The 27,699-nt window shown below is 39.9% G+C and overlaps 1 protein-coding gene across 1 annotated transcript in view; it reads right to left on the reverse strand.

The window, feature by feature from the left end:
- Positions 1 to 27,699, reverse strand: part of LOC145774942 (uncharacterized) — a 69,477-nt gene that overhangs the window by 24,150 nt on the left and 17,628 nt on the right. The window contains exons 9-13 of the mRNA XM_082586233.1: positions 25,568 to 25,675; positions 21,332 to 21,394; positions 20,750 to 20,806; positions 15,862 to 15,933; positions 8,892 to 8,957 (exon numbers count right to left, since the gene is read on the reverse strand). Of these exons, the coding sequence (XP_082442359.1) occupies positions 8,892 to 8,957; positions 15,862 to 15,933; positions 20,750 to 20,806; positions 21,332 to 21,394; positions 25,568 to 25,675 (366 nt within the window). The remainder of the gene's footprint in view (positions 1 to 8,891; positions 8,958 to 15,861; positions 15,934 to 20,749; positions 20,807 to 21,331; positions 21,395 to 25,567; positions 25,676 to 27,699) is intronic.

The raw sequence follows: 27,699 nt of genomic DNA on the forward strand, positions 1-27,699 counted from the left end.
GGAAAACCGCAGAACTGGCAATCCTGGAGAAAACCTACGAACTCGACGCAATCACGCAAAGAAACTTTGCAAATGAGTTGACGTAAGAAAGCGATACGGCTTCTGATTGGTCAGTTTTCGAGATAGGCACAAAATAGGGAACCTTTTGTAAATATGCCGACCGGAGACTTTTCATTGACAGTTCAATGAGAAGTCTAAAACGTGTTTTGCTTTACAATGGTAACATATTCACATCCATCCCTATTGGTCACTCTGTTGGTATGAAGGAAAAATGTGAAAATGTCAAAATCATTTTGGAGAAGACCAGACATGCTGATCTTAAGTGGGTAATATGTGTGGATCTCAAAATGGTAAATTTCTTACTCAGCCAACAAAGTTGATACAAAAAATACCCGTGTTTTATATGCTTGTGGGACAGCAGGGCTAAATCTCAACACCATGTCTCAAAAGAATGTCCAATCCGTGAAGAATTCATAGTCTACCAATATAGATCAGGGGGTGAATTTTACTAATTTTTACCAAAAACAGCATTCAGATATCATAAAATCTTGCTGTGATACAAAAATATGATGTGATTGTTTAATTCAGCACCCAAAATGTACTCCGGAATGGCATTTACTATGCTAACATAAAATGTATGTTGGCTTGTGTCATCAATAGCTTAAATTGTTCAAGGTCGTATTTACTTCTTCCCAACCCTCCGGCTAGGGGGCCACTCACATTTAATTTGTTCAGCGTTTATCGGCTTGTAATTTTACATGTAACATTTAATATGCTTTTTTTTTCCATTTTGAAAAACTTTTTTACACTCAATCTAGTGCTTTGCTAGTGAATGAAATTTCTGGAAGAGTAAATCAAAGTAGAGAGGTAAATGAAAGGTGAATAAAACTTTACTGAAATAAGGAAAAACAACCCGTTTAAGATTGTAGTTTGTTCATAAAAACTTTTAATCAGTTGAATTGACAATTTCATGAAAAATATGGCGGTATCTATTGCGTCTAGAACAGTATGATTTTTCAAAATGCAGAGAAATATGACCCAAAGCAAAATTTCAAGATTTTCTGGAGAGCAGGCCTATTCAATAAAAAAAAACATTAATTTTTCCAAAAATTATTTTTAAGTTAGCTACCGAGTATACTAGTAATCAACATCTTCCATCAAATACGAACATCGGAATACATAATCCATATAAAATATTGTCAAATGTTTTGACTTCAACAAACTTTTTAAAGATTTCTGATTAATATTAAATCGCCAACGGTAGCAAGCAAAGTTTTTTTTGAAATAAAAAATTCGGTTTGTTATTGCAAGTCTGCCATTTAGACATAATAATATTTAACAAATCGGTGAAAACCGACGCTCATCATTACATTACAGAAATGTTTAAAAAAAAAGTTGGGTTACTACTGGGACACTTTCCGAGCTGGTAACCAAAATTTTATTCTGCTGTAGTGTAGAATGTCTTTTTAGTGCAACAACTCTGATTATTTTCCTTTACCATGTAACCTTCAAATTATTTAGAATATAGGCTATCTGTCATAGATTCACAATGATATTTGTTTAGGGTTAAATAATCGCTGCAGTTGATAGTAGACATGAAAAAAAAGAAAGAAAATTGTAACAAGCACTGGCCTTTAGACTTAAAACAGAAGCAAGTTTTCTCCTTCTTTAAGCTGTTGTGGAAAACATCCCCGCATCCTTCATAAAATTCCTGAGTATACCACTGCTTTAATGAATTTGAAAATCTGAAACGTCTAGTAAATAGAATATAGAATAGCTGAATATATGTCGTGACACCACTTAGTCATTAGGGTGGAGTGAAAAAAGAAAATTTTGATTTTTGCTCTGTAATAGCGATTAAAAGTTGTAGTGTGGCTTGACTATTAAGCTTTGAAAATTTCAGCGTTTTAAAATAAAGTTTTCGTCTGCCGCAAGCAAGTTCAAGATTACAAGGGATGTGCTGATTAAATATCACAATTTGCTTCAGATTTTTTTCCGCAACAAAACCATCGCATGTGACGTCATAGAGGATATTTCTTACGATTCAATTAGTCCATTTAAGCAACATAATCGGAAATATGCAATTCTTAAAAAGGGCCTGAAAAAGCCATTGCAGCGGTTTGTATGTCTGTTGCATTTTAATGAATTACCACTGAGACACTTGATGCATTATCTTGATGGAGTTACATCTGGTCCACTAAGTTTTTCTGGCTCCATTGGTAAAAAACTTGAAGACTGTGACAGTTTACCAGTCACAGAGTTTGAGGCTGTTGATATTCAACTGCCTTCAATTGACGTGAGCTTAAGCACAGACCAGCAGTAGCCTACTGTACTTGTATGGCATCTGTAAAGCAATTAGCTCAGGGCGTTGTGATGCCAAGCTTGCCTATTGTAATCCAAGAAAGATGAATCACTCCAGATGGCTGACAACAACCAATCGCATTTTGAAGCTTTATGTTTCACGAAACAATCCCTGTAAAATCTGAGAGCGTTGGTCTTCTTCATCGTGTATCACACGGCCGTAGCCCAGAGCATCACGCAGGCCCTTGCTCTATCGTTGAACTCGGCCAAATCCTGTGCAGAGCACCTTGCTTTTAGGTCAGGGCATTCGAGTAGATGTTGCATCGTTTGCTCCTGTCCGCATTTGCAACTTGTGCTCCCCATGGAATACCCCCAGTGTCTCATCAAGGTTTTACACCTGCCAATACCAGTTCTTAAGCGGTTGAGGCATCGCCAATACTTCCACGGTTCACGTTTTCTGGGAGGAAGGCTCTCCATGGGTGTGAGCTCCATATTGGCCAATGTCGGTCCGGCTGCCAGTCTCTCCTGCCATAGTTGAACCCGCACATTGGCGGCGACATCGTCATGACCTAATGGGACAGCTGAAGCAAGAAAACTTTTGGTGGAGTAGCCTACATTGCCAAGTTATACGCTCCAACGTGGTTTGCAGTGAAAACGCAACCTTCCTGTACTACTTACTGTAAAGGAGCTAAACACTTTGTTTCACGTAGTTAAAAAGTCGCGCTGTCTTAGCGCTGAACTAAAAGCAATAGTTGTCCCTGGTATCAACCGAAATGCCTTTTTTGCTCACCAAGAGAACCTATTGCTGTGGATGTTGGTAGATGAACGTCTGTAGGCTACAACAGAAAATTAGCACTGAGAAGGATACTTTCCAGAAAACAAGGTCATGGAGATTCCATTCGTCTCTTTAAAGTTCCACTCTTGATCTTTGAAGCAAACGAATACTTTGAACTGATTGATTGGCAGCATACAGAGAGATATGAACCACCACTAACTCGAGACATACCGGACAGTCAGTTAATGTCCTTCATTCAAGATGCTGCAGCTCCAGAGCTTGAATTTCTTAGCTATCCGTGTCACACGCAAGCCATGGAAGGGGCCGTGCGCCTCGTTACTGAAGCAGCATCTGCGGTGTGTGGGCAAAAACAACGGGAGGGATTTATTCGAAGTAGACTGCAGTCAAAATTAGAAATGCCTGTATTCAATACAAAACGAGAGTTTTTGGCAAATGGAGTGCTTAATGAGATTTAAACTCATGGGAGTCGGCAGAGAGGGGCACTTGTCCCCCTGGATTTGGGTTTTATAAACGTTTCTTTCCTTATGAAAACGATACTTTCAAAAATGTTTCTTACCTTTGGGCGATAATATCTTTTTCATCCAATTTTCTTCGAAGTAAACCAACATTTTTCCAGGACTATTTTTTCGCGCTTTCGGAAACTATCGCTAAGTATGCCTTGGAAATATCTTTAATTGTAACGTTTTCGCTCGTGCCGTCCAAATTTACGTTACATTTCATCAATACACTTAGCTACGTTGCACTCGTTGTAGCTCACAAGATGAAATTTGGCTTAAAAGATGTTTGCCCCCTCCCCCTGCAATATTTCTGCCAACGCCCATGTACTGTATAAGCTGATGATTTAAAAAGCGTTTACAATATTTATATGGGATCAAAAGTAAACAGGCAACCGAAATCTCAATATTGTCATATTAAGAAAAACACTTTTCTACTGTAGTTTGCTTTACCTTCATTGCACATACTTGCTTAAACTGTGGTGATGAACTTGTGAAAGGAACAGAAATTTGAAGAAAATAGCTTAAAATCCGTGTTTTTTCTTATCAGTTGATCATATACATGCAACAAGCGTTCTAAAAGACGTATTTTCCACTGCATTGCAACGATTTATGTGTAATTTACAACTCTGATATTGTTAGATAGAAGTACCGAAGGTAGAAGTTAGATAAAAGTGACCATCTGCTAATTGTGATGACGTCATAGCTCCAAAATACCAGTGAAAACTTCAATGGACTTGCGGCAGACGTAAACGTTGATCAAAATCAAAAATATTTCAGCATGTGAATACATTTACCACATCACAACTTTTAGTAACTATTACAGATTGATTCTATCAACTTTCATTTTTAACCTATGTTTCACTCCACCCTATTAGTCATGCCAAATGTATGGTGATAGTGATAGAAACTGCATGAGGCTAACCTTCTTTGGTTCGACACAAACGTTCAACCATAGTAGCTGTGTCTTAGCAAGATACTTATAAATATATGTATAGACATAAAAATTGTTTTTTTTATCTTTCCCTTATCCTTATCTAAAGACCAATAGTCCAGTCGTTGAAGGGTTTTACCTTGACTGAATTGGTGTAAAGCTGAAATTTTGCACATTGGTTCTGTTCATTGTGTACAATCAATAAAAAAAATCCCCGTGAAAATTTTTTTGACGAAAAAAATTATCCGCTATTTTCGAAATTCTGCCATTTTGAAAAAAATGGCGGATGTACAAATAATGAATTATTCAGTTTTTATGAAATTATTGTTAGTGTTGGTGCTCATTTAAAAGTAAATTTCATATTGCAATTATTTCACACTGGCAAAGTTTTGGCCTACCGTGATTGCCGAAGATAGTTTACGGATACACGGAAAAAGGGTTCAGGGAAAATGCCTGCAAAGAAATTACGATCTGTGACAAGGAAATTCAAGCTTCTGAAGCCTCCAGTAGGCTATACTGCGTCAAAAGGGTGCTGATGGGATTAATGCTGCCAGTACTAATAGAGGGGACAACACTGTTGCGACAGCTGGTCGAAAAGTACACATAGACTGTCGTAAATGTTACACCAACCCAATCGATATACATCTTAAGAAGCACAGAGAGGAATGTGGGTCCTGCGTCACGAGGAAACGAAGTGTTCGAATTCTTGATGGCAATTTCCACAGTAAGACTCATTGTTTGTTTTGTGGGACTCGAGTTCTCACGGACAGACCTGGCTTTAGTTTTGTTAAAACAGATGGTTTTGCAAGGACTACATCAGAGTGTTGTGAGAGACGTTCTGACGATTGGTCATTCGGCGTGAAAGGTCGTATTGAATATTACGGTGGCGATTTGCATGCTGCAGACTGTTTATACTTTCATTCTTGTAGTGTTAATTCTATATATGGATTTACCCTTGCGATGCGGCAGAGTACCTGAGGCAAACCTTTTAAAATCTGGGCGACCGAAGGATGAGGAACAGGACCAGGCATTTCTAAGATGTGTTCCCATCTTGAACAGAATGATGAAGAACAGTTAACGATATCAGACCTCAGATCTAAAATGAAGGAGTTTTTAGCAATTGATGATTGCCTTCCTTATGGATCAAAATATCTGAAGACCCAATTATACTGTAGAAACAGTGCGGTGAATCTATTTATATAGCTAAAGGTCAGGGTCTTCATTGCATTGTCACTATGAGAGAGAAAACATCCGAAATCCTCCGATCTCATTACCATGGCCACCTGGATATGCGGCCTGATTTGTCACATTTTGCAGATTTTGATTACAGCTACTGCTATTGCTTGACTGACATTTTTTTAGATGTTTTTACTTTTTAAGGTTTCCTAATGACATAAAACTTTTTTGTTGCCTTGGGGAAGCAGTAGCAAATGAGAAAAAGTAAGTTGAAAAACGCAAAATCAGACTGTTATTGAAAATTAACAGTCTGACTAAAATCTTCGAAATCAAATTTTCTTTGTTTTTCAACATGTGAGAATGTTAAAACCTATTGTGTCATCTGGGGAAAAGAATAAAGAAAGAGTAAAAATATAACTTTTAGAAAAATTTATTTAAACGTTCGCCCAAAGTTAGAAAAACCTGAAAATTTCTGCAAAATGTGACAAATCAGGCCGTATCTTTAGGTGGCCATGTCATTACCTAAAAACAAGGTATGAGGATGATGAAGAGTGAAATAATTAAAACTGCGGCAAGGCTCATCAATAATGGTGTTCCATGTGTTAATGATTACTATCCATGCACAGACGCACTCATTAATAATAATAATAATAATCGTGTTTTATTTGCGCCCATTGCGATACATAATATACAGTAACACTACGATCACAGATGCGATAGCCTACAACAGACGACAGGAAGCAGCGAAGTGACATATAGGCCTAGTCTTTGAGTCAGCTGCTCCCCCTATTTCGGCTTGCCTAGACACAGCCGCGTGCTCTGGAACGGTGTCGAACCCACGTCCTTCGAACGTCGCGCAGGCGTTCTCACCACTCGGCTACGCAACCGATACTCAATCTCGGTCCTGCTCTGATGTAGCCCACTTGCCTGAAACTTTGCGAACCCTGTTGCGTTCCTTATTTGTAGGAAAAAACACAAAGCAAAAGGTTGCAAGCATTGGCCAAGATGTCAGACCACGAGCGGTGATTGTACCATTGCAAATTGGTCTTGCTGTTCAAGGACATCATTTGTACAGGTCGAGATTTCTTGTTGATACTTTACAGTTTACACAATATGGGATGTTGTTCTTCTTACGCAGAAGTCCTGAGGTTTGAAAAGAATGCAGCTGATTGTGTAGCGTCAGGATCCATTGTTCTAAAGAATATAGACCTACTCGAAAGTACAATGTTATTTGCAGCTGACAATGTTGATCATAATATTATCACCCCGGATGGGAAGGGGACTTTCCACGGGATGGGAATAATTGCTGCCTTGACACCGGGTCAGAAAGCAAACCGTATGATTCCAAGCCACAACACATCACAACTCAACATCACAAAGAAGACTAGGATTGAAATCATGCAACTCCGCTTTGCCAATGAAGCGCAGAAGACATCACTGGCTGGTAGCCTAGTGGTTACGTACCTTTTTCTCAGGATCAAATCCTGAGCAATATTATGAATGGTTTTGTGGCCGAAGATGTCGTTAATGCAGATGAACATAAACAAACGAAAGAATGGTCGACTTGATCAGTAAAATACTGCGGGGTATTCTAAAGGCTGCGAAGTGATCAATGCCCCAGGGGCGCTGATGTTCCGATTGTGATGGCTACTGTTCTTAATGCAGTGTCATACTCGACAACGTTGATTGGAGAAGACGCAGATCTGTTGGTCCTGCTTCTTCGTCATGCGCAACAAGCAAATGAAGATCTATATTTCCGTTCCGACAAGGAAAATGCTGACAAAGTGTATCATATAAACGAACCGTAAATGGTGATGGGTGAAGAACTATGTTCCCAATTACTTTTTCTACATGCTACATGCCTACACTGGATGTGACACCACATCAAGAATCTTTGGTGTGGGTAAGAAATCTGTCTTTCACAAGCTGGTAAAGGGTGCTGCTACTCTGAAAGACTATGCCAATTACTTCCTTCTTCCAAAGCAGACAGCAGCATCCATTGTGAACAAAGATTGTCAAGCGATGGCTGTGATTTTTGGTCGCACGCAGACGGATTCCCTCTCGTCATTGCACTACAGAGTACTAAGAAAAAAGTAGACACTTCCCAAACATTTGTGACATCAGAACGCCTAATACCTTCTGAGTCATCGACAAAATTTCACTGTCTAAGGGTTTACTACCAAATAATGGTCTGGCTAGGACAGGAGAGTGATATGGAAATTTACGGGTGGGGTTGGAAACTGGAAGGCAGTCAGTTTGTGACGAGTCGAACATGGATGCTGATCCAGATTTCCTCTTATAGAATCCACTGCAACTGCACAACTGCCTGTAGCACTGCCAGGTGTAGCTGTAGGAAGAATAATCTACCCTGTACTTCAGCATGTGGACAGTGTAACTTGATGCCTGTGACAATACGTACAATCAGTCATTCTGGATGAAGATGATGACCAGGAATTATTAAGCAACTGAATGTAAATAACTTAATAAGTGGTCTGCGATTCTTGTACTGCCAGTGTTTCACTATATTGGTTTTGTTTCATATAAGTCTTTCCATTGGACTAATTATTTAATTTCATTTTGAATTGTTTTAATAAATTCCTTACCATCTTAAACCTAGGGATAGACGCCAGAATTAGAGCTCTAGCATGAATATTAAGTGAATTATTGTCATTAGGCTATACTGATAAGGCGGCCATCTTGAAAATAACAACTTTCCATTGCTCTGATTCTCCTAGATTTTTAATATATTATTCTTGATGATAAATACTAGAAAAAACCTTTGGAAAACCTTTTGTAGGAATTTTTTGGGTTCTTTTAATTTTTGTTTGCAAATTTTGTTTATCCGCCAATTTGAGAAAAAAAATGGCAGATTTTCAAAACAAGCGGATAACATTTTTCCCCAAAAGATTTTCACGGGGATTTTTTTTTTGGTCAATTTACATAATCAACAGAAACAATGTGCAAAGTTTCACCTTTACACCAATTAAGTCAAGGTTCGGCCCTTTTTTGCGCTTCAACGACTGGACTACAAGCTCAAATGCTGTATAGACAAGCAAGCTTATTCGCAAGATCACCAGATCGTTGTGAGATGAAAAAGGTTAAAATATCTTCAAATCAAAAGTTTGTGTTGAAGATAATTTTAAAAGTTTAACTAGAAACACGTAATTTTATATTGAAATCGGATACTTACAGCTCCCTTTTGGTAGTGTACAAATGAGAAGTTGATCGATTATTGTGAAGGCGATCTCACTGCTACCTAAAACGGAAACAAGTAGCTACAGTAAGAAATGGAAAAAGCTGTTACAAAATTATTGCATATCAGCTAGATGTGATAATATGTGACAGTTAGCTTAGATAGCGAGGGTACGATTTTGTAAAACCGATGAAACGACAGGATCAAGAGGAGCTGGTTCAACTCTTAGAATGCTAAAGCATTTCTTGGACATCATTTTATTTAGGGGCACCTGATGGATAAAACAAATCAGACAAAACCATTTCGAAGAGCATAAACTTTACTCTGTCAATCTAGTTGACCAAGTTTCTGTCAATGGTTGGTTTGGTTTTGAAGTTTTTGAATCTAGAGCCATCTACAAACAATAACGGCTCAAGGAGGGCGCTTAGCCATGTGCCCTCCACAAATCCAAAAATAAAGCCATGTAATATTTTCTGTTTGTAGCCAACAACATTTTCTCTCTAGCTTTGCTCGCTCAATCACATTTCCTTGGCCATCCAGTGGCATAGAAATTGCGTGTTTCCTGTAGTAGATATAAGGCGGGTGAATTTTATGCCTCTTACAGACTGAGAAAATAATAAACATGCCAAAGTGAAACCCATCGCTTACTCAACCATTGTCGCCAACAATTAAGTTATCCTATTCAAGTGTTAATAGAAATATAACCTATAACGTGAAATGTGTCTTGTGTAATTAAAAAGTGTCAAGGTGGAGACTCTGCGGATGAGTTAGGTATTCACAGAACTACGGGATGTCAAATAACCAGACAAGCGAACTGTAGGTAAAACAAAAGTGTTAGCAGATGTTATTGAAACTTATAGGAGAAAGTAGGAAAAATAATTATTTTACTTTAGCGGTAAACTAGATCTTTCCCGTAACAAATTATTCTAAATTAATCTATCACAATTTTGGTAAATCTAAATGTAAAAATTATATCCTAAAAAATGATGTTTCGACATTAGAAGCATGAAGTTTCATATTCCTGCATTTGAAATTTTCTGAAAGTTGTTTATCTTTCAATGCTTAGTAATCTCTATCTCCTCTATTTATACGATGTAACGTCTCTTGTTCCCCGTATTGCAAGTGTTAGATGCCAACGGATGTCTACTTTGTCTGATGGCATTTTTACATGTCCCCCGATACTAAACATCGACCGAAACAAAATCTTTTAGTCGCAGATCTTCCCGAATGTTGTTGAGCCAACGCTTCTTTGTACGTCTTCGAGGGTTTATCCCACGGACGTTAAAGGGATGGATTTTTTGGGCTACTCGACTTATTCCATGTGCTTCACGTGTCCGTACCAAAGCAGCCTTCTCCATTTCATGGTATCTTCTTCAAGCAAATGGATGCCAAGCCTACATCTCAACTCTTCCATCCTCACTCGGTCAGAAAGGCGCTGAAACAGATCCATCGTACCGTGGCATTGTCATTGCGACATGGCTGATTTTTCTCTTCGACGGTGATCGGCCGCAGGTCTAGCATGCAGTAGAACACTTCTTCACACATATACTGTACAGTTTTATACACGTGACCGCGGCTACCAAAAAGCATGTCCCTGTTTGTAAGGGTGAAATTCAGCTCACGGAAACTCTTCCACGCCGATTGTCTAATCATGTCACCAAGATAAAAAAAAAGGCAGGTACGACATTGTTTCATCACGACACTTCTTGCATTTAAAAAGTATGAATTTTGCTTGAAAGGACCACAAATACCTGAACACTAGTGGTGAATCCGTTTATTGCTTTCAGCGTTTATTGCTTTCAGAGGATGGACGACAAATGGCTCCTCGTGCCCCATCCTGTGAGTACCATCTGCTTTCAACCAGATGAGAAACGAAATTTGTCAACAAAGAGCCTCCACCAGGACGGCACAGCTGCAAGGGGCAATTGATAAGTTCAGACGCCCCACCATTCTGCAGCTCAACATAGAAGGCTACACAACAAGCAAGACCAAAGTTGTGGAGCAGCTTGCCCATACCAACCGGGCACTCGTCATCCTCCCCCAGAAGACCCACTGCACTTCTGCAGATAGGCTAGCCATTCCCAACTACACGCTAGCCGGGTCTACCTTAAGCAGGAAGCACGGCATTGCCACGTTTGTGCATGAGAGCCTGAAGTGGACGTTTGTCGACCAATCTCCAACTGATGCCGAGATTGAGTGGGTGTGCATATGTATCTCAGACTACAACATCGTCAACATCTACAAGCCCCCACCCTCGCGAATGTTGCCATCATCCCTTCCAACGTTCCCCTCCCCCAGTCTCTACGCTGGCGACTTCAACTGCCAGCACATCGACTGGGGCTACAACAACACAAGCAGCGACGGAGAATTGCTGGCTGACTGGGCCTCTACAAACCATCTTGCCCTCTTATTCAATCCAAAGGAACCAGCCAGTTTTCACTCCGGCCGCTGGGGAACAGGGACAAACCCTGACTTGGCCTTCGCGAGTGTCGACAGCTCTCTTCCAGACAGACGTGTGCTTGAGAAGTTCCCGCGGTCCCAACACCGGCCGTCCCTCATCATCGCCCCAAAACTTGTGGCTCCTGTCCCGAGTTCACCGGTGAAGCGATGGAACTTCAAAAAAGCCGATTGGAATCAATACAGCCTCCTGACCAATGAGTCTGCTGCAAAGTTACCACCGACTGAAACATGCAACGCAGACGAGGCATACCAGGACTTCTGCAATGCCATAATAACTGCGGCAAAGGCCACAATACCACGTGGCCATCGAACCAGCTATAAACCATGCTGGGACTCTGAGTGTGAAGCTCTCTACCGCTCATACCTAGCCGCCACAAGTGGTGCTGCTTCTAACATCGCCGCCACCAGACTACTTGAGTGGCTGGACACAAAGAAGCTTGAGCGGTGGAACGAAGCTGTCCAAACCATCGACTTCTCACACTCAAGCCGCAAAGCATGGAGCATCATCAACAACCTCACTGGGCGCTCAGCAAACTCCCCTCGTCAGTGCCCCGTTTCTGCTAATGCCATCGCTTCCCAGCTGGTGCAGAAGGGGGTGTACAAGACGGAGGACCGCAAGGCATCCCACCTTGTTGCCAAGGAAGTATCTGCCCTATGGCGAGTGGAAACACCACCAGAAGAAACAATCTCTGGAGACTTCACCCCAGAGGAATTCGCCACTGCCACCGCCTAGTGAAACCACACAAGTCTCCAGGGCCCGATAAGATCTGCCCTGAGCTTGTGCTCCATGCTGGCCATGCCCTAAAGTCCTGGTTACGTAGATTCCTCTCTTCCTGCCTGCACCACCTCACAATCCCAAAAATCTGGAGAAGAGCTTTAGTAGTTGCGATCCCTAAGCCTCACAAGCCACCAGAGGACCCAAAGAGCTATCGTCCAATATCCCTCCTCTGCGTTCCTTTCAAGATCTTCGAAAGACTGATCTATGCCCGCGTCAACCCAATCATCGACCCGCTCCTTCCAAAAGAGCAAGCTGGGTTTCGGCGCAGAAAATCCACTGTAGATCAGGTCACACTGTTGACCCAGGACATCGAGGACTGCTTTAAGGCAAAAAAGAAGGCCGGCGCTGTCTTTCTAGATCTCACAGCTGCCTACGATACTGTATGGCATCGCGGCCTTACTTACAAGCTGCTTCGCCTGCTCCCTGACCGACATATGGTCCATATGATCATGGAACTTGTCAGGAATCGAAGCTTCACCCTCACCACCGGCAACCCACGGCGAAGCAGACTGAGACGCCTGAAAAACGGCGTCCCACAGGGATCGGTCCTGGCTCCACTTCTTTTCAACATCTACACCCACGACCTGCCAAGCACGGTCTCCGCAAAATACGCTTATGCGGACGATCTGGCGGTTCTCCACTCCACAAAATCGTGGGAAAATCTAGAAGATACCTTGAGCCAGGACATGCAAACCATCTCAGCTTATCTCCAGAACTGGCGACTGAAACTCAGCGAAACCAAAACTGTGGCGGCAGCTTTCCACTTACACAATCGGGAAGCTGATCGTGAGCTACATGTCCACAACAACGGAAAACCTCTGTCCTTCTGCCCCGAGCCAAGGTATCTTGGGGTGACACTAGACAGATCGCTCACATACCGCCACCATTTGGTGTCACTGCGCAAGAAACTGACATCCCGCGCTGCATTACTGAAGCGCCTGGCAGGCTCTAGCTGGGGGGCGAGGGCTGACACTTTGCGTATAGCGGCCTTAGCCCTTGTCTACTCTTCAGCAGAGTACTGTGCACCTGTCTGGTGCCGCAGTGCTCACTGCCACAACATCGACACTGCCATAAACAGCGCCCTGCGCACAGTGACCGGATGCCTGCGTCCCACACCATTGGACAATCTCCTCATTCTCGCTGGCATCCAACCTGCTGAGCTTCGTCGCGAAGAAGCCACTCTGTCCCTCGGTCGACGGGCACTGGAGCCTAATCATCTTCTCCACCACAAGATCTCTGCCTTCCCAAACGGGCACCCCCGCCGACTGAAATCAAGACACCCATTCGTGCCAGCCGCTCGGCTTCTGATCAACGAAGCTGATGAACAAGACATCTCTGCGGCTGCTTGGGCGGACCATAAATGGAATTCTGAATGGAGGTCAAGCACCACCAGACTCCATTCATTCATCCCCGACGCCGACACGCGCCCCATCAGCCTGACACTACAGAGACGGGCATGGGTGCGCCTCAACCGTCTCCGTACGGGCGTCGGGCTTTTCCGCTCAACCATGCACCAATGGGGAATGGCTTCTTCCTCCTCCTGTGAATGTGGTGCCGAGGAACAGACCGCAGACCACATCATCAATGACTGTACCATCTTCAAGCCACCTAACGGAGTGGAAGGTCTGCGCGTCATGGATGATGAAACTAAAGACTGGCTGCTCTCTAGCAGCCTTCCAGTGTAGTCCGGGAACATCGTGAATCTGGGGTGGTAAAAGGATAGACCCTCGGCCCCAGAAGCTCAAACGACGACGACGACGAGCGCAGTATATGGAGTTCCTCCCAACGCCTTGCCCATACATACCACATGGAAATTTTCGACTTTTTTTAATTCGTTTTTTAAATCTTTTAGTTATTTTCAATTTAACCCATTCATGGCCGGTGTTCTTTTAAAAGGACATCGTTTTGAATGCATCAGTATTGCATCATTTTATTTTGATTGAATCATTTTGGACTTGCTAGTAGTTGTTTAGGGTTTGTTTTGGAAGGTCTTGATAAATATTTGCAAACAACGTACTTTTTCTGAATTTTGTGAAAGTTTGAAAATTGTTGAAAAATGAGAAGAGCCGGATAAAGTGAAGTGAGGAGGAACATGCATGTTTTATTGCCTATTGGCAATATATATGAATTATGTTACTTCATAGTTTGACACTCTATAATATTGTGCTTCCTACTACACTCTAATTTGTGTAAAGTTTGCTTCTTTTATTTGTTTATTTTTCTTTATATTTATTGTTGCCTATTAAAAGGACACCGGCCACATGGCCACATTTTGTTGGTTGTTTGTAACACTGTCAAAGAATATTGAACATCGTGTAAAAGCAGCACATTGTGCCTATGGAAGACTTAACCATCGTGTTTTAAACAACCATGCTATATTTATCCGCACAAAAATTATGGTCCTCCGGGCAGTCGTTCTATCCACTCTTCTCTATGCTTGTGAAACCTGGACATTATACCGCCGTTACATCAAACGTCTTGAAAATTTTCAGCAGAGGAAACTGGGTCAAATGCTAGGCACTCGTTGGGAAGATTGTCTCACCAAAGATGCAATCCTTGATCGCGCTAGGTTGCCCAGTTCAGAAGTCACCATATTGCAACACTGCCTTCGCTGGACAGGACATGTCATGAGAAGGAACAACGAGGAGGGACAACTAGAGACAGGAAACCCTCCCTCCAGAAGACCAAGAATGAGATACAAAGATTAGCTGAAAGTCTGCCTCAACCATGCAAACATTGATCTGGATTCATGGGAAAACCTTGCTAGTGACAAATTACTCTGGAGAAAAAGATCTAAGGAAGACACGGAAATTTTCGAAAAAAAAGGATACAAAAAGCCCAAGAACAACGAACACTAGAAAAGTTAAAACTACCACGTCCCTCCCTCCATACAATCCTTACCCCCCATACAATGTGACTTTTGCCCACGTCTTTTCCATCATACACTGGCCTCCAAAGCCATATATGACATCACCATCCAAAGCCAAATTCGATTTGATGACGAAACCAATGCTCGGTCACGAGCTGGAGCCGACGATTGTCAGTGGCGTATCGCTATGGTTTGTGCCGCCCACGGCGGACCATGATTTTGCATCCCTGAACGCGTAAAGTAGGAACCAGCAAATAGAATACGAGCCAAATCCATTTCAAAAAAGATTTTGACTATGCTTTTTCGTTTACGTTTAAAAATATTCTACTGCCGCAAGCTTTCGACCGGGGGGGAGACTGCCAACTGGGGGGGGGGGACACCCCCCCCACTAGCTACGCCGATGGTTACCGTGAATATAATGTGTTCATACAATAACTTTGAAACGTCCTTCAAGTAAGATCTGACAAATTTCTACCGAAACAAACACCTTCTTATGTTAAGGTATAGCGAGATTTACATTTGACTATGTGGCCGGTGTCCTTTTAAAAGGCAAACAAAAAAATGCATCAAAAAAGCAAAAATGATCAAAACTAATTCATTTTTTTAAACTAATTCAAAAGTTATGACAATACAACTTTGTGGCTGAAATATTTCCTAAAAAGAGCAACGGGAACTTGTGGCGGCTTTTAATGGGTCAAGATCTGCAAATAAATTCTTAGCCTACGACTTCATTGCTAGGTATGGTAATTGACATGTACCGTACTTTACATGTAAACGTAATATCATCGTCATTTTCTCATACGAATATCAGTTAGTTTACATATCATTTTCTATAAAGTTAAAAAGCTGAAACACCATACCTTGGAAACACTTAAAAATGACTCTTCCATCGTGTATACGGTCACTGGGAAAGCACAAAGGACAGGGAAAACCTGCAACAAAACGAAGCGTTATGCTTGGAAACAAGGAATTTTGAAAATAAGCTATCTTCATTCTAATTTTATTTAAAACAGTAAATTGGCAAGAAAAGAAGTGATTGCTTTTGAATTTTTATCCTCGCACTGAAAAAAACTCTTTTTCCAAAATAAAAGGCCTACTCAACTTGAAACAATTATTTTCCAGTATTTCATTCGTAATACTTCATGCTATAACAGGCCAACAGACGATTTTTTTTCAATTTTTAAGTTTCAAAAATTTAAAGTTGCTTTGACATGTTTGTGCAACATGCATGTTATAACTTTTCGACCAAATTCACCAATTCAAAAAAAAATTTAAATGTTTTTGAAATTTTTGCCATGTTTGAAAAGTTTATTCCAGTAGGTTTAGTGCAAGATATGTAGGTCTAAAGCCTTTCCGATAAAACAAATTTGTAGAAACTTTAAGTAATATTATAAATTCATTTAAAATGTTTTAAATTTTAAGCTGAGAAACTTATTCATGCAGGCTATATTATATACATGTAGGCTATATAAAAAGCGAAAAATGCTATTAATACCCAAAAATGCTCAATGCCAAGCAAAAAACAAGAAGAGCGAATTACATCAAATAGCACGCAGTTACTATTACTGTACTGTATAAAGAGTTTCAGACCATAGCACGCAGTTACTATTACTGTACTGTATAAAGAGTTTCAGACCTTACTACAAAATACGATATCCCTGATGCATTGACATCAACTGCTAGAATTGTTGATTATTTACATGCAAGCAGGGAAGAAACTGTACCAGTGTTATGTTCTAGTTTCTATTTAGACATAGCTACCGGTTTTGCTTTTTCCGCAATTGTTACGTATTCTTAGCGGTAAAACATAACAAAGCTAGCAATTTTTTTTATTCAATGTATTTTCAATCTATTCATTTTGGTGCTGGTGGATATAGGTTATAATCGGATTGTATGTGCTGGGCATGCCGCCTCAGCTTCACTATCACACAATTGACCTGAAACATAGGATAAATGTCACAAACTAATCACCAAATCTCACATGAGTTGTCAGTGACACAAATAAGACGCAGTGACACAAATTCTATGCAAAGAAAATACATATCGTCAGACTAATAAAATAATGGCGTAACTCATTTTTTCTGGTTTTGAGATAATCGAAAAAAACTGTTTACACGGTTGTTTTTATCATATTTATTGTACAGTTAAACGAAAATAGCATGTCGACACAAGTACAATGAGCATGTATACTTTGATTTGCTTCATTTTGCATCCCATAATGTGATGGGATGACTTAGGCCATTTTCTGAATGCTCAGACATGACTTAGGCCATTTGATATTTTGAGTTTATCAATATGAGTTTTCAAACGGTGACATAATAGCAATAATAATACGACTAGAATTAACAGGAAAATCCCTAATAGCAACTCCAATCTAACGATAGGAGTTGTATTTCATGCTTGACTGCATATTTCACCCAAAAACAGTTCAGAGTTGGCAAGACAAGCTGAATAAATTATCAGTGATCAGGCAAATTATCAAAAAAGGAGTGGCACCCTGTTGGCACAACATGTTTCATAGATTGGAGATCATTGTATTTCCTCAATTTGATTGGAAGATGGCTTGAAAAAATAGGAATCCATGTAGTGTCGCCTAAGTTTGTTTGTGACCGCTGTGGCAGATCCTCCCACTGTGCAGCCTCACATAATGGGACCTTGTACAACACCTTTCCACTGCTTTCATGATTCAGGCCTCTAAGATCATGAACCGTGGGATCTACAGCTTTCTTTCCAGGTCTGATACTCAACAAGCATCATCCATCGATTTTCATAAAATCACTATGTTGCATCCTCTGAACATTGTTGGGATGCGGTCTAATCCTGGCATTCTGGATGATAATTTCGTAAACTCTCGTCGCAAAAATGTCGTTTACCAATTTTCGCTCGATAGTAGGCTACTGTGAGTAATAGTGATGCCATGCTTCCATGCAAGGGCACAGTAGGCACTAGAAACATTAGAGTTTATATTTTGATATCCACACCCATCACTCCAAATAACTATCTCCTCCAGACCGGGGCTTCCAGAAATTATCCGTTCGAAATGATTAAACTGCAAGAAAGGGAATACTTCACTGCGTAAATCACCTTCTGTTTCATTCCAAATAGAGCAATAAGCATCATTTCATTCAAGATTGAATAGTGTAAAATTGTGTACCTGCAGCTTGGTTTTATAGTACGTACTGCTTGCCTTAGTTTTGGGACACAGAAGTACAACCGTGAATCTATTGTCCATAAGAATTTTAGTGTGCTAGCGGACTCTTTGTCTTTCGTCTTCTCATCTCAAGCTTCATTCTTCAACTTGATATGGTCATCGCATTGTCCCTTGGTAATATTACTGTATTTGAATGAAACACACACGTCGCACTGATCCTTACGTGGTATGAACAAAGCACCCGGCAGCCCGTTGCAACCAGTTCCCCTGAATCTGCACGTTTCGATCTTATTGGACCGCAGTGGACATGGAGCTGGCAAAGAGTGTGTGCGTAGCCCTCGCGTAGTTACGACCACCTTAAACAACCATACAAGCGAATGGCCTTTGTCTCAATTTAGACCTGGACCAAACAAAGCCCAATGGCGATGGTATCACGGGTAACGGGGGCAAGCTTGGAAGAGTTGGAAGCCTCCAGCCTGGTTTCACACACCTTGGCGGCGGATCTATGATGATCGTCTCCCAGTGCCTTTTGCCCACGTCTTTTCCATCATAAGACTGGGCCTCCAAAGCCACATACGACATCACCATCCAAAGCCAAATTCAATTTGAAGACAAACCAATGCTCGGACATGAGCTGGAGCCGACGATGAAGAAGGAGGAGCTCTCATCATAAAATACTTCACTAAAATAAGCTGTGCTCAATGATCGTATTCCTGATGATTCATCAAGCTCTTTGTCTTGCCGATGAAGTTGGATTATGGTAGTTCCAGGGTACAAGAATTTCTTCTTTCTGTACGTTGTGACCTTTTTACAGCATTGGGAAATTTTGCCAAAAAGTGATTTTCCTCTTTTCCCATTTTAGCACATTTAGGCCTACACATAAAAATCAATTCAAACGTTTTGAAATCTATATTTTCCTTCTCCATAAGTGAAACTCAAGAATGATGGCGAAGAACCAGCAATGAACTTATAAAGTTGCTAAGTGTGATATTAAGCTGAGAATTAATTAAGTATCCAACAATGGCTTTCTACAAAAACCTGCCATGGGTGCAAGAAGACTCCGAGAAACGGTGCATTGAGAAGATCTGACCTGTATCACAGTGTGAGGTGATAAATCGCGCTACCAGAGTGCTAGGAAATGAAGCTTTTCAAAGGAACAGAAAAAAAACAGATTGATTTAAGTAGGGTACCGGTAGTTACTTGGAAATGGCCAAGATTACGATACACAGAATAGAAAAAAACATAATTATTTTGTGCTAAATTAATCGTCTAGACTTGTGATGAAGTGGAAGCTCTATTTCTGTACATTTAGATCGTCGTCTTCTGACCATCTGCTCTGTTGGAGGAAAACTTTATTTCCAGCAAACAATTAAAAAGATTTGTAAAATGGCCTAAGTCATGCGTTTGAGTTAGGCCATTTGACATTTTTACGAAAATCCCACTTTCTCGTTAACGTAGGTCTTAGAAAATTATATGGCAGATGCGCTACATTTTAGGGACTCACAAAACACGAATATCTCAATTTCGTCAAAAAGTGAGTTACGCCATTATTTTATTAGTCTGACGATATTCAATATTAGGGTACTATTCAATACAGACAGAGCAGACGCTTTCTCAAGCCAAATGGAAAAAGAAAATATTCTAAACCAATGATTCTCAACCTTTTTGGTCCTTTCAAAGCGGTCGCGAATCCCTAAAAACATTTTATCTGGAATTTTAATATATCGCATCTCCAAATGAAATCAAATGTTTCATATGTTTCGAAACGACACAAACATTTTTTCTCAATTTGCGACTCACTTATGACGACTGATGACATTGATGAAGTTATACTATGAGCTATCTGTTGGCACACAGGATCAAAATCAGTAACCTATGTGCTGATAAGTTGAGAATTAAAATAAAGTTCAACCAGCCTCATGTTTAAAAAGAATATATATTTCGCTACATAGTAATGAGCATCTTCAGTTCTGCAAACAAACAAATAAATTATTGCAATGAATGACATTCACTTTACCTATGTGCTGATTTAATGTTTTTCTATAAATTTTATCAAAAATAAATAGAATTTTTGCTACAGTTACTAAGAATATCTTCATTTGTAATAAATATTTCGTTGTGATTACAGTCAAGGTAAAACTGTGAGTGCTGATAGACTGCTGTCTAACGTTTGCACTTCTAAGTTAAGCAATGATTAACGATCCGCTGTCTCAAAAGAATTAAGTTGGACATAGCCAACAAAGATTTTACTCATTTATATGAATTTTTTTGGGGAAACCAAACCTTATGTGATGTCCTCTGAAATTTCAAACGATACACCAGTGCGTTGCCACTACAGTTCGATAATCATCGTAGTACACAATAAATCACAACCAATTTTTAATTTCTTCGTTTATCAATCATGCTGTAAGCTTGAAAACTTTCAGGGATCCCCTGAAATCGCTTTGCGAACTCTTTGGGGTCTGCGGGCCCAGGTTGAGAACTACTAGGTCTAAACTAATGTATAAGTTGGTTCTATATTTGTCTTTCTGCAGTCATCTTGAAGTTAGAAATACTTGCGAAACATTTAATTATTTGAAAGTAATCCACAAGCTTACTTTGGTTGCCCATCGGCGAGATGTCCATGTTTTCAAAGCTAGAAAATGCTCTATTCCCTGAAATTTATCGGTGCATAATTGAAATGAATCTACAATAAGTAGGCTGAACTACCGATTCAGTGAGGTAGTGAGGCAAAAGCATACGAAAACGAGTCTATCTTAACGCCTAAAAGACTAATGCTCGATTGTCATGTAATACTCTAAATAGAAGGTACCTAATTGAATGAGAACATAAGATAATTTAGAATAAAATACGACATTTTGTTGCTTAATTGAATGATTCAACATAATCTTTAAAAATTTTCTGTTGTAACATAATGATAAGATACCCAACTTGACATCAGCGATGCTTTACCATGCAAGAAATTAGTGAAAGCAGGTTTTTTCTACTGTAGTGTTTTAACTGGTGTTTGAAATTTGAGCATCTAAACTCTAAAACATTGCAATGTGAAATTATATTTATGTTTTTGACTTGTACCAAATTACAAATAATATCAAACTGTTCTACATCAAATATTCAGTTATTTACCCTATTGAAGTTCTTATAGAAAACATGTAATCTTTCAACTGACATATACTCACATATCCGTAAAAACTCGAATCTTATTGGACTCTCCGATGTTGCATCGTTTTCTTTGAAATATACTAAATTGCAAATAAGAAAATTGGTTTGTCTTGGTCGTCTTGGTTTGTCTTGAGATGAAGGAAAGAATGATTAGAGCAATTATGAAATAGCACTAAGTCTACTCATGTGGCATTGCAAGTTTATCCGGAACTTGATTGGAAATTTATGATATTTTAGCAGGAGCTTACTATTTGTGACCGGAAATTATCACAAGACATACTCTCTGTACGTTGTACAATAGGGTGGGCCGTTTTTGACTTTTTTTCGAAATTCAAAAACGGCTAGTCATAAAAAGTGGCACATGCATGAAAAAATTACGTGTGCAAAATTTCATCAGTTTGGGGGTGCATCTTCTGCCCCCGCAGGGTGGGGTCAAACTTTCAATTGTTTGAAAAAAATGGGAAATTTCACTTTCCGTTTTAACCCTTTAAGGGACAATGGTACATATGTGTACCATACCGTTTTATAAAAACAAACAAAAAAAAAAAAAAAAAAAAAATCTTAAAATCAATTTAAGTCGCTATTTTAAACTACAAAACATATTTATTTGGAAGAAAGCTTTCTTAGAAATATTATGTCCCTTAAAGGGACATATTTTTTTTTATAATTTTTCTACTGGCTAGTTATAAATTGTAAGTGGGATGTACCCAGAACTTTCCTATGTAAAGGCATGTTCGAAGCTTAAGGTTTACTGCCCCCGCATCGACGACCAAAATGCTGAATTTTCACCAATTTGAGATGCTATTTTGTCATTGCTCTATAAACAAACTTGTCGCAAAAGGGCGAGATGGTGTTAACGCTGTACGCTCATTTATGTTCTGTCCACTACCTTTGCAGGATGATACGAAGTGACAAACTATAAGACGTAATCTTGCTTAAATTAAAACCAATAGTAGGCTATACGTTTGATCAGTTGCAGCTATAAAACGCACTCCTATAATTTACTTCAGAATAAAAGCAATATGATCTGCAGGTTCCGTAAATGGAATGTGCTGTACAGTTCCACGTGAATTGTTATCATGATTTTGTTTACACAAATTTGTCATTTACAAACCATTAAACGTTCACTTGATAGGCTACTACAGAACCATATACAAGAGTAAACTTTGTTTGACAGCAATGTAACGATAAAAAAGAACTTGTGTTAACAAAAAAAACGAAATTGTGTCAAAAATACAACAAACAACAAGGTCTTTTAGCCAGTTCCCCAGATTTTGCTCAAATTTAGTTCTGGCTGAAGTCTAATGAATCATAAAATCTTGTTTCGACTGGAACCTAGGATTTTTTTTCCTTGATTGTAATATTTCTTCAATGTAGGCTACCCATCTCTTTCAACGCTTTCCACCACATGTGATGAGCATCTGTTGTGTGTGGCAGAGAAAACGTAGAAAACAACTGTTGTGAAGGCATCTTTGTTTTGATGTGCTCTTTTATCACATTGCTGTCAACACCACGCATCGCTGGGGGTTCCTTAACTGGAATATTTTGCCAGTCTATCATCTCAAAGTAACGTTCGGAACTGAACTGCAATATTGACAGGGTGAATTTTTGCTGACGAGTGCTGTGAGGTGATAATATTGTTGAATTGAAAATTCTTCTCCATCCTATTGTTTCCTTACATACTCTTTGGTATAACATATGATTGCAATCAAAATGTTTTCAGGATGGGCATAAAACACATTCCTCTATATTACTTTGTTGAGGATATTGCGAACTTTATTCGATAGCTTCTGAGCAGAGTTTAGAATTTTAAAGAAATGTTTTTGGCCATTAGTGAAATTGCTTTCCTTTATAATGGCAAACCATACTGGAATATAAACATTCATAATATAGTCCACACGTTCCACCAATACAGCTGACGCGTTAAATGCAACATATAAACGTAGAATTCTATTGGCTGTGTTCAACCATCTTGAGTGGTTCATCATACCTGGACTCCTACCTATATGCGAAATTAATTGATATATCTCCACTTTTCACTGTTCTGTGCATGTGTAGAAGATATTTTTGGTCAGTGCTGAGGTCATTTTCATCAATTTCAATCTCTGGTGCCGGAACTGCTTTATATTTTACAACATCTGGTTGTGTAACAGTGGCTAGCTGCTTTATAATGGGCCCAGTGAAGCTATAAGGTCTGCTAGTATTGTTATATCTTTTATAAGATGCCTAATAGGCAATTCATTACTATGGAGTAGGCATATTAACCATTAAAGTGGCTTTTGGAAATGATCTTCTAGGAGCTTTATCACGACGCCTTTTTGATCTGTGGTTATTGCGGTTCCATCGCATCCAATTGCCATTACATTATCGTAGCTAATTTTATTTGATCCAAGATAATCAAGAATCCCGGTAGCTATTGACACATTAGATCAGTTGGCTACAGTAAAATGACCATTGAAATGAGAACTTGGCTCCTCAAGTAAAATATTGTGCTCTTCAACTGCGAAATGTTTTCGATGTCGCCCGGCAATTTCATTTTGGTTGATGGTTTCATCTTTTCGGCCATCAAAATATATGCTTTGCAAATTTATGCACATGATAGGCCTACTTTCCATTTGAGTTGCGACTCTCCTTGGAAAACGTTTAAAATTAGATTTTGTGGCCGATTTATCATGTTTATCAATCACCATTATGCGAGTTGTTTTTTGATCAAGAAGGAACTGTTGTTCTGTAACAGGGACACGATTTTCCTGCGGGCAAGTACATTGCAGAAAATTGGAACACTTAGGCTACAACAACCGATTTCAAATATTTTTGCTTTGCAGATTCTTTTATTTGGTCCAAATTTTGGTGAAATTTAGGCCCACCTCTAGAATTTGACTTCAAAAGGTTATTCATTGTTTTTTTGTAACTCTTTATCATAAATATGTAGGCTACTGATGTTCGTACCTCATTCGTATCATCCTGCAAAGTTAATGGACAGAACATAAATGAGCGTACAGCGTTAACACCATCTCGCCCTTTTGCGACAAGTTTGTTTATTGAGCAATGACAAAATAGCATCTCAAATTGGTGAAAATTCAGCATTTTGGTCGTCGATGCGGGGGCAGTAAACCTTAAGCTTCGAACATGCCTTTACATAGGAAAGTTCTGGGTACATCCCACTTACAATTTATAACTAGCCAGTAGAAAAATTATAAAAAAAAATATGTTAAAACGGAAAGTGAAATTTATGATTTTTTTTCAAAAAATTGAAAGTTTGACCCCCCTTCGGGGGCAGAAGATGCACCCCCAAACTGATGAAATTTTGCACACGTAATTTTTTCATGCATGTGCCACTTTTTATGACTAGCCGTTTTTGAATTTCAAAAAAAAGTCAAAAACGGCCCACCCTATTGTACAAGCATGACGGCCATTCAAGTAAAACAATATATTCGATAAAAGATAAATCAAAGATATAATGCAGAAAAGATCATTGGATGGGCGCTGCTGAGAAACATTCGTGAAGGTTTCGATTTCTAAATTAAACACCGATCAAAACCTGCTGTCCTAATTAAAGAATCATCTTAATGTGAATTAGTTTTTCAATAAAGATTATTTTTTTTTATGTGAAGTTACCTGCATTATTATTTTTAGTTAGAAAAGTGTCTCACTGCGCGATGCCCTTTGAAATTTCAAACAATGAACCGTTTAAGAAGCACTCTTTACCAATTGTAAAGTTTTTTTCAAGAGGATATGTGTCCAGGAGAAACGATTCTCCCTTTGAACTAGGTACAGTATTTAGGCTATAGTAAGACATTTAGTTTTGGCTTGTTATAAACAAAGTATCAAAATTTAAAGAAATGATTTTGAGTTTGCCTATTCAAGAAGTCCTTTTATGATTTGAGAATTGCTTAACGTAATTCAATAAAGTAAAGTTGTTAGTTTAAGAATAGCGCATGGTGTTATTTGCTCCTGCAATTGTTCACAGCCACCGTTATTAGGCATCCAGGATGTCATAAATCAGATATGCATGGTTGCTAGAGAAAGGTGGTTTATAGAAAATAACTCGTTGCTCTATGCTCGTTAGAACTAAAGACTTACAGTGGGAGCCTTTCTGCGTTATTTTGCCATCTTCTTGCTCAGATAATAAATAATATGTGACTATCTTCTACATACATTCGGTTTTTCATTAATTTTTAACCACAATCAGGTAAACCGAGGCAAACATTTTCTCAATCTATAATGTTTCGTTTGTAAATTAAGCTAGCTACCTCCAAAAATACCGTTCCCGGAAGTTAGTAGGTGTGGGTCGCGGTATGTGCCGTTTTTGCAATTGTTAGTTGACACCTGCATCTCGCACACCCCGTTTTCCAAATAATCTGAAATGACAATGCAATAGGTTAGCTATATTCCAACTATTTCTGAGCAAGAAAATAGTAACTGCTAAAATGATAGGCGAAATCAATAACATGGAAGAAGATGTTTGTTTGAAACATGTTTGAAATGTAGAACAATATTAAGGCTTGCAAGAACAATATTAAGGCTTGCAAGAACAATATTATGCTTGCGAGTAAAACATCAGCATTTTAATCGCTATTGTTTTTTGGTTGTTTTATTTGATCTGATCTTTATTCTCTGACTGAAAGATTTTTGAAAGCTTAAAATCCTGGCAGTTTAGAACAGGGGTCCGCAAATACTTTTTGGCGCGACCCAAGAAACAATCGTTCGAAATCTTCGAGGCCCAAACCTTTCAGAAGCATATAATTTTGAGCAAATATTTTGCAATTTGATATCAATTTCAATACGGTTGTCCCCGCTTATTAAGCCCCCATCGGGACTGGATAATTTCGGGCTTATTAAGCGGGGGACAATTTCTACCACTTTTGTTCCTTCAGTAATTCCGGAATGGACCAAATTGGGCTTAATAAGCCGGTAGACCTATTAACCGTTGGCTTCGTCGTCGTCGTCGTCGTGTAAGCCTCTGGGGGCGAGAGTCCATCCTTTTACCACTCCAGATTCACGATGTTCCCAGACTACACTGGAAGGCTACTAGAGAACAGCCAGTCTTTGGTTTCATCATCCATGACGCGCAGACCTTGCACTCCGTTAGGTGGCTTGAAGATGGTACAGTCATTGATGATGTGGTCTGGGGTCTGTTCCTCGGCACCACGTTCACAGGAGGAGGAATAGGCCATTCCCCATTGGTGCATGGTTGAGCGGAAAATTACGATGCCCGTAAGAAGACGGTTGAGGCGCACCCACGTCTGTCTTTGTAGTGTCGGGCCGATGGGGCATGTGCCGGCGTCGGAGATGAACGAATAAAGTCCGGTGGTACTTGAGTTCCATTCAGAATTCCATGTAGCCTATGGTCTGCCCATTGCCCAAGTAGCCGCAGAGATGTCTTGTTCATAAGCTTCGTTGATCAGAAGTTTAGCGGCTGGCACGAATGGGTGTCTTGATTTCATTCGACAAGGATGCTCGTTTAGGAGAGCAGAGATCTTGTGGTGGAGAAGGTGGTTAGGCTCCAGTGCCTGTCAGCCGAGAGAGAGTGGCTTCTTCGCGACGAAGCTCAGCAGGTTGGATGCCAGCGAAAATGGAGAGATTGTCCAATTGTGTGAGACGCAGGCATCTGGTCACTGTGCGCAGAGCGTTGTTTTTAATGTCAGTGTCGATGTTGTGGCAGTGAGCACTGCGGCACCAAGCAGGTGCACTGGTGCAGTTGTCAGTTTCTTGCGCAGTGACACCAAATGGTGGTGGTATGTGAGCGATCTGTCCAGTATCACCCCAAGATATTTTGGCTCGGGGCAGAAGGACAGAAGTTTTCCATTGTTTTGAACATGTAGCTCACGATCAGCTTCCCGATTGTGTAGGTGGAAAGCTGCTGCCACAGTTTTGGTTTCGCAGAGTTTAAGTCACCAGTTCTGGAAATAAGTTGAGACAGTTTTCATGTTCTGGCTCAAGGTGTCTTTTAAACTTTATAACCGTAAGCTTAATAAGCGGGGACTATAGTGTAGCCTACTACAATCAAAAGTATAGTTTTTTTTGTGGAAAATTGTACGAAACTCAGCACATCAAAGAGTTTATGATTGTATTTACTTTTGTCATACAAATTATATCGATAGTAAATTTAAACTGTTTTGCGACCCACTGTGGATGGTCTCGCGACCCAAATTTGGGTCGCGACCCACTATTTACGGACCCCTGGATTAGAACATTTGTAGACATTTTAAACCACTGACGCAGGTCCAGTCACCGAGACTGACTAAGTGGAGTTTCCGATTGTTGTTGAAGTATTGTCGCCGGAGAATTATTACATCCATTAGGTGCCGCTGAATAGAGAGCCGTCGTGAAACGTGTTGTTGAAGCGCATACCTCGAGAGCTTACAAAACTGATAGAGAACCA

This window comes from Aplidium turbinatum, chromosome 1 (genome assembly GCF_918807975.1).
Source record: "Aplidium turbinatum chromosome 1, kaAplTurb1.1, whole genome shotgun sequence".
In the NCBI taxonomy this organism is placed as follows: Eukaryota; Metazoa; Chordata; class Ascidiacea; order Aplousobranchia; family Polyclinidae; genus Aplidium; species Aplidium turbinatum.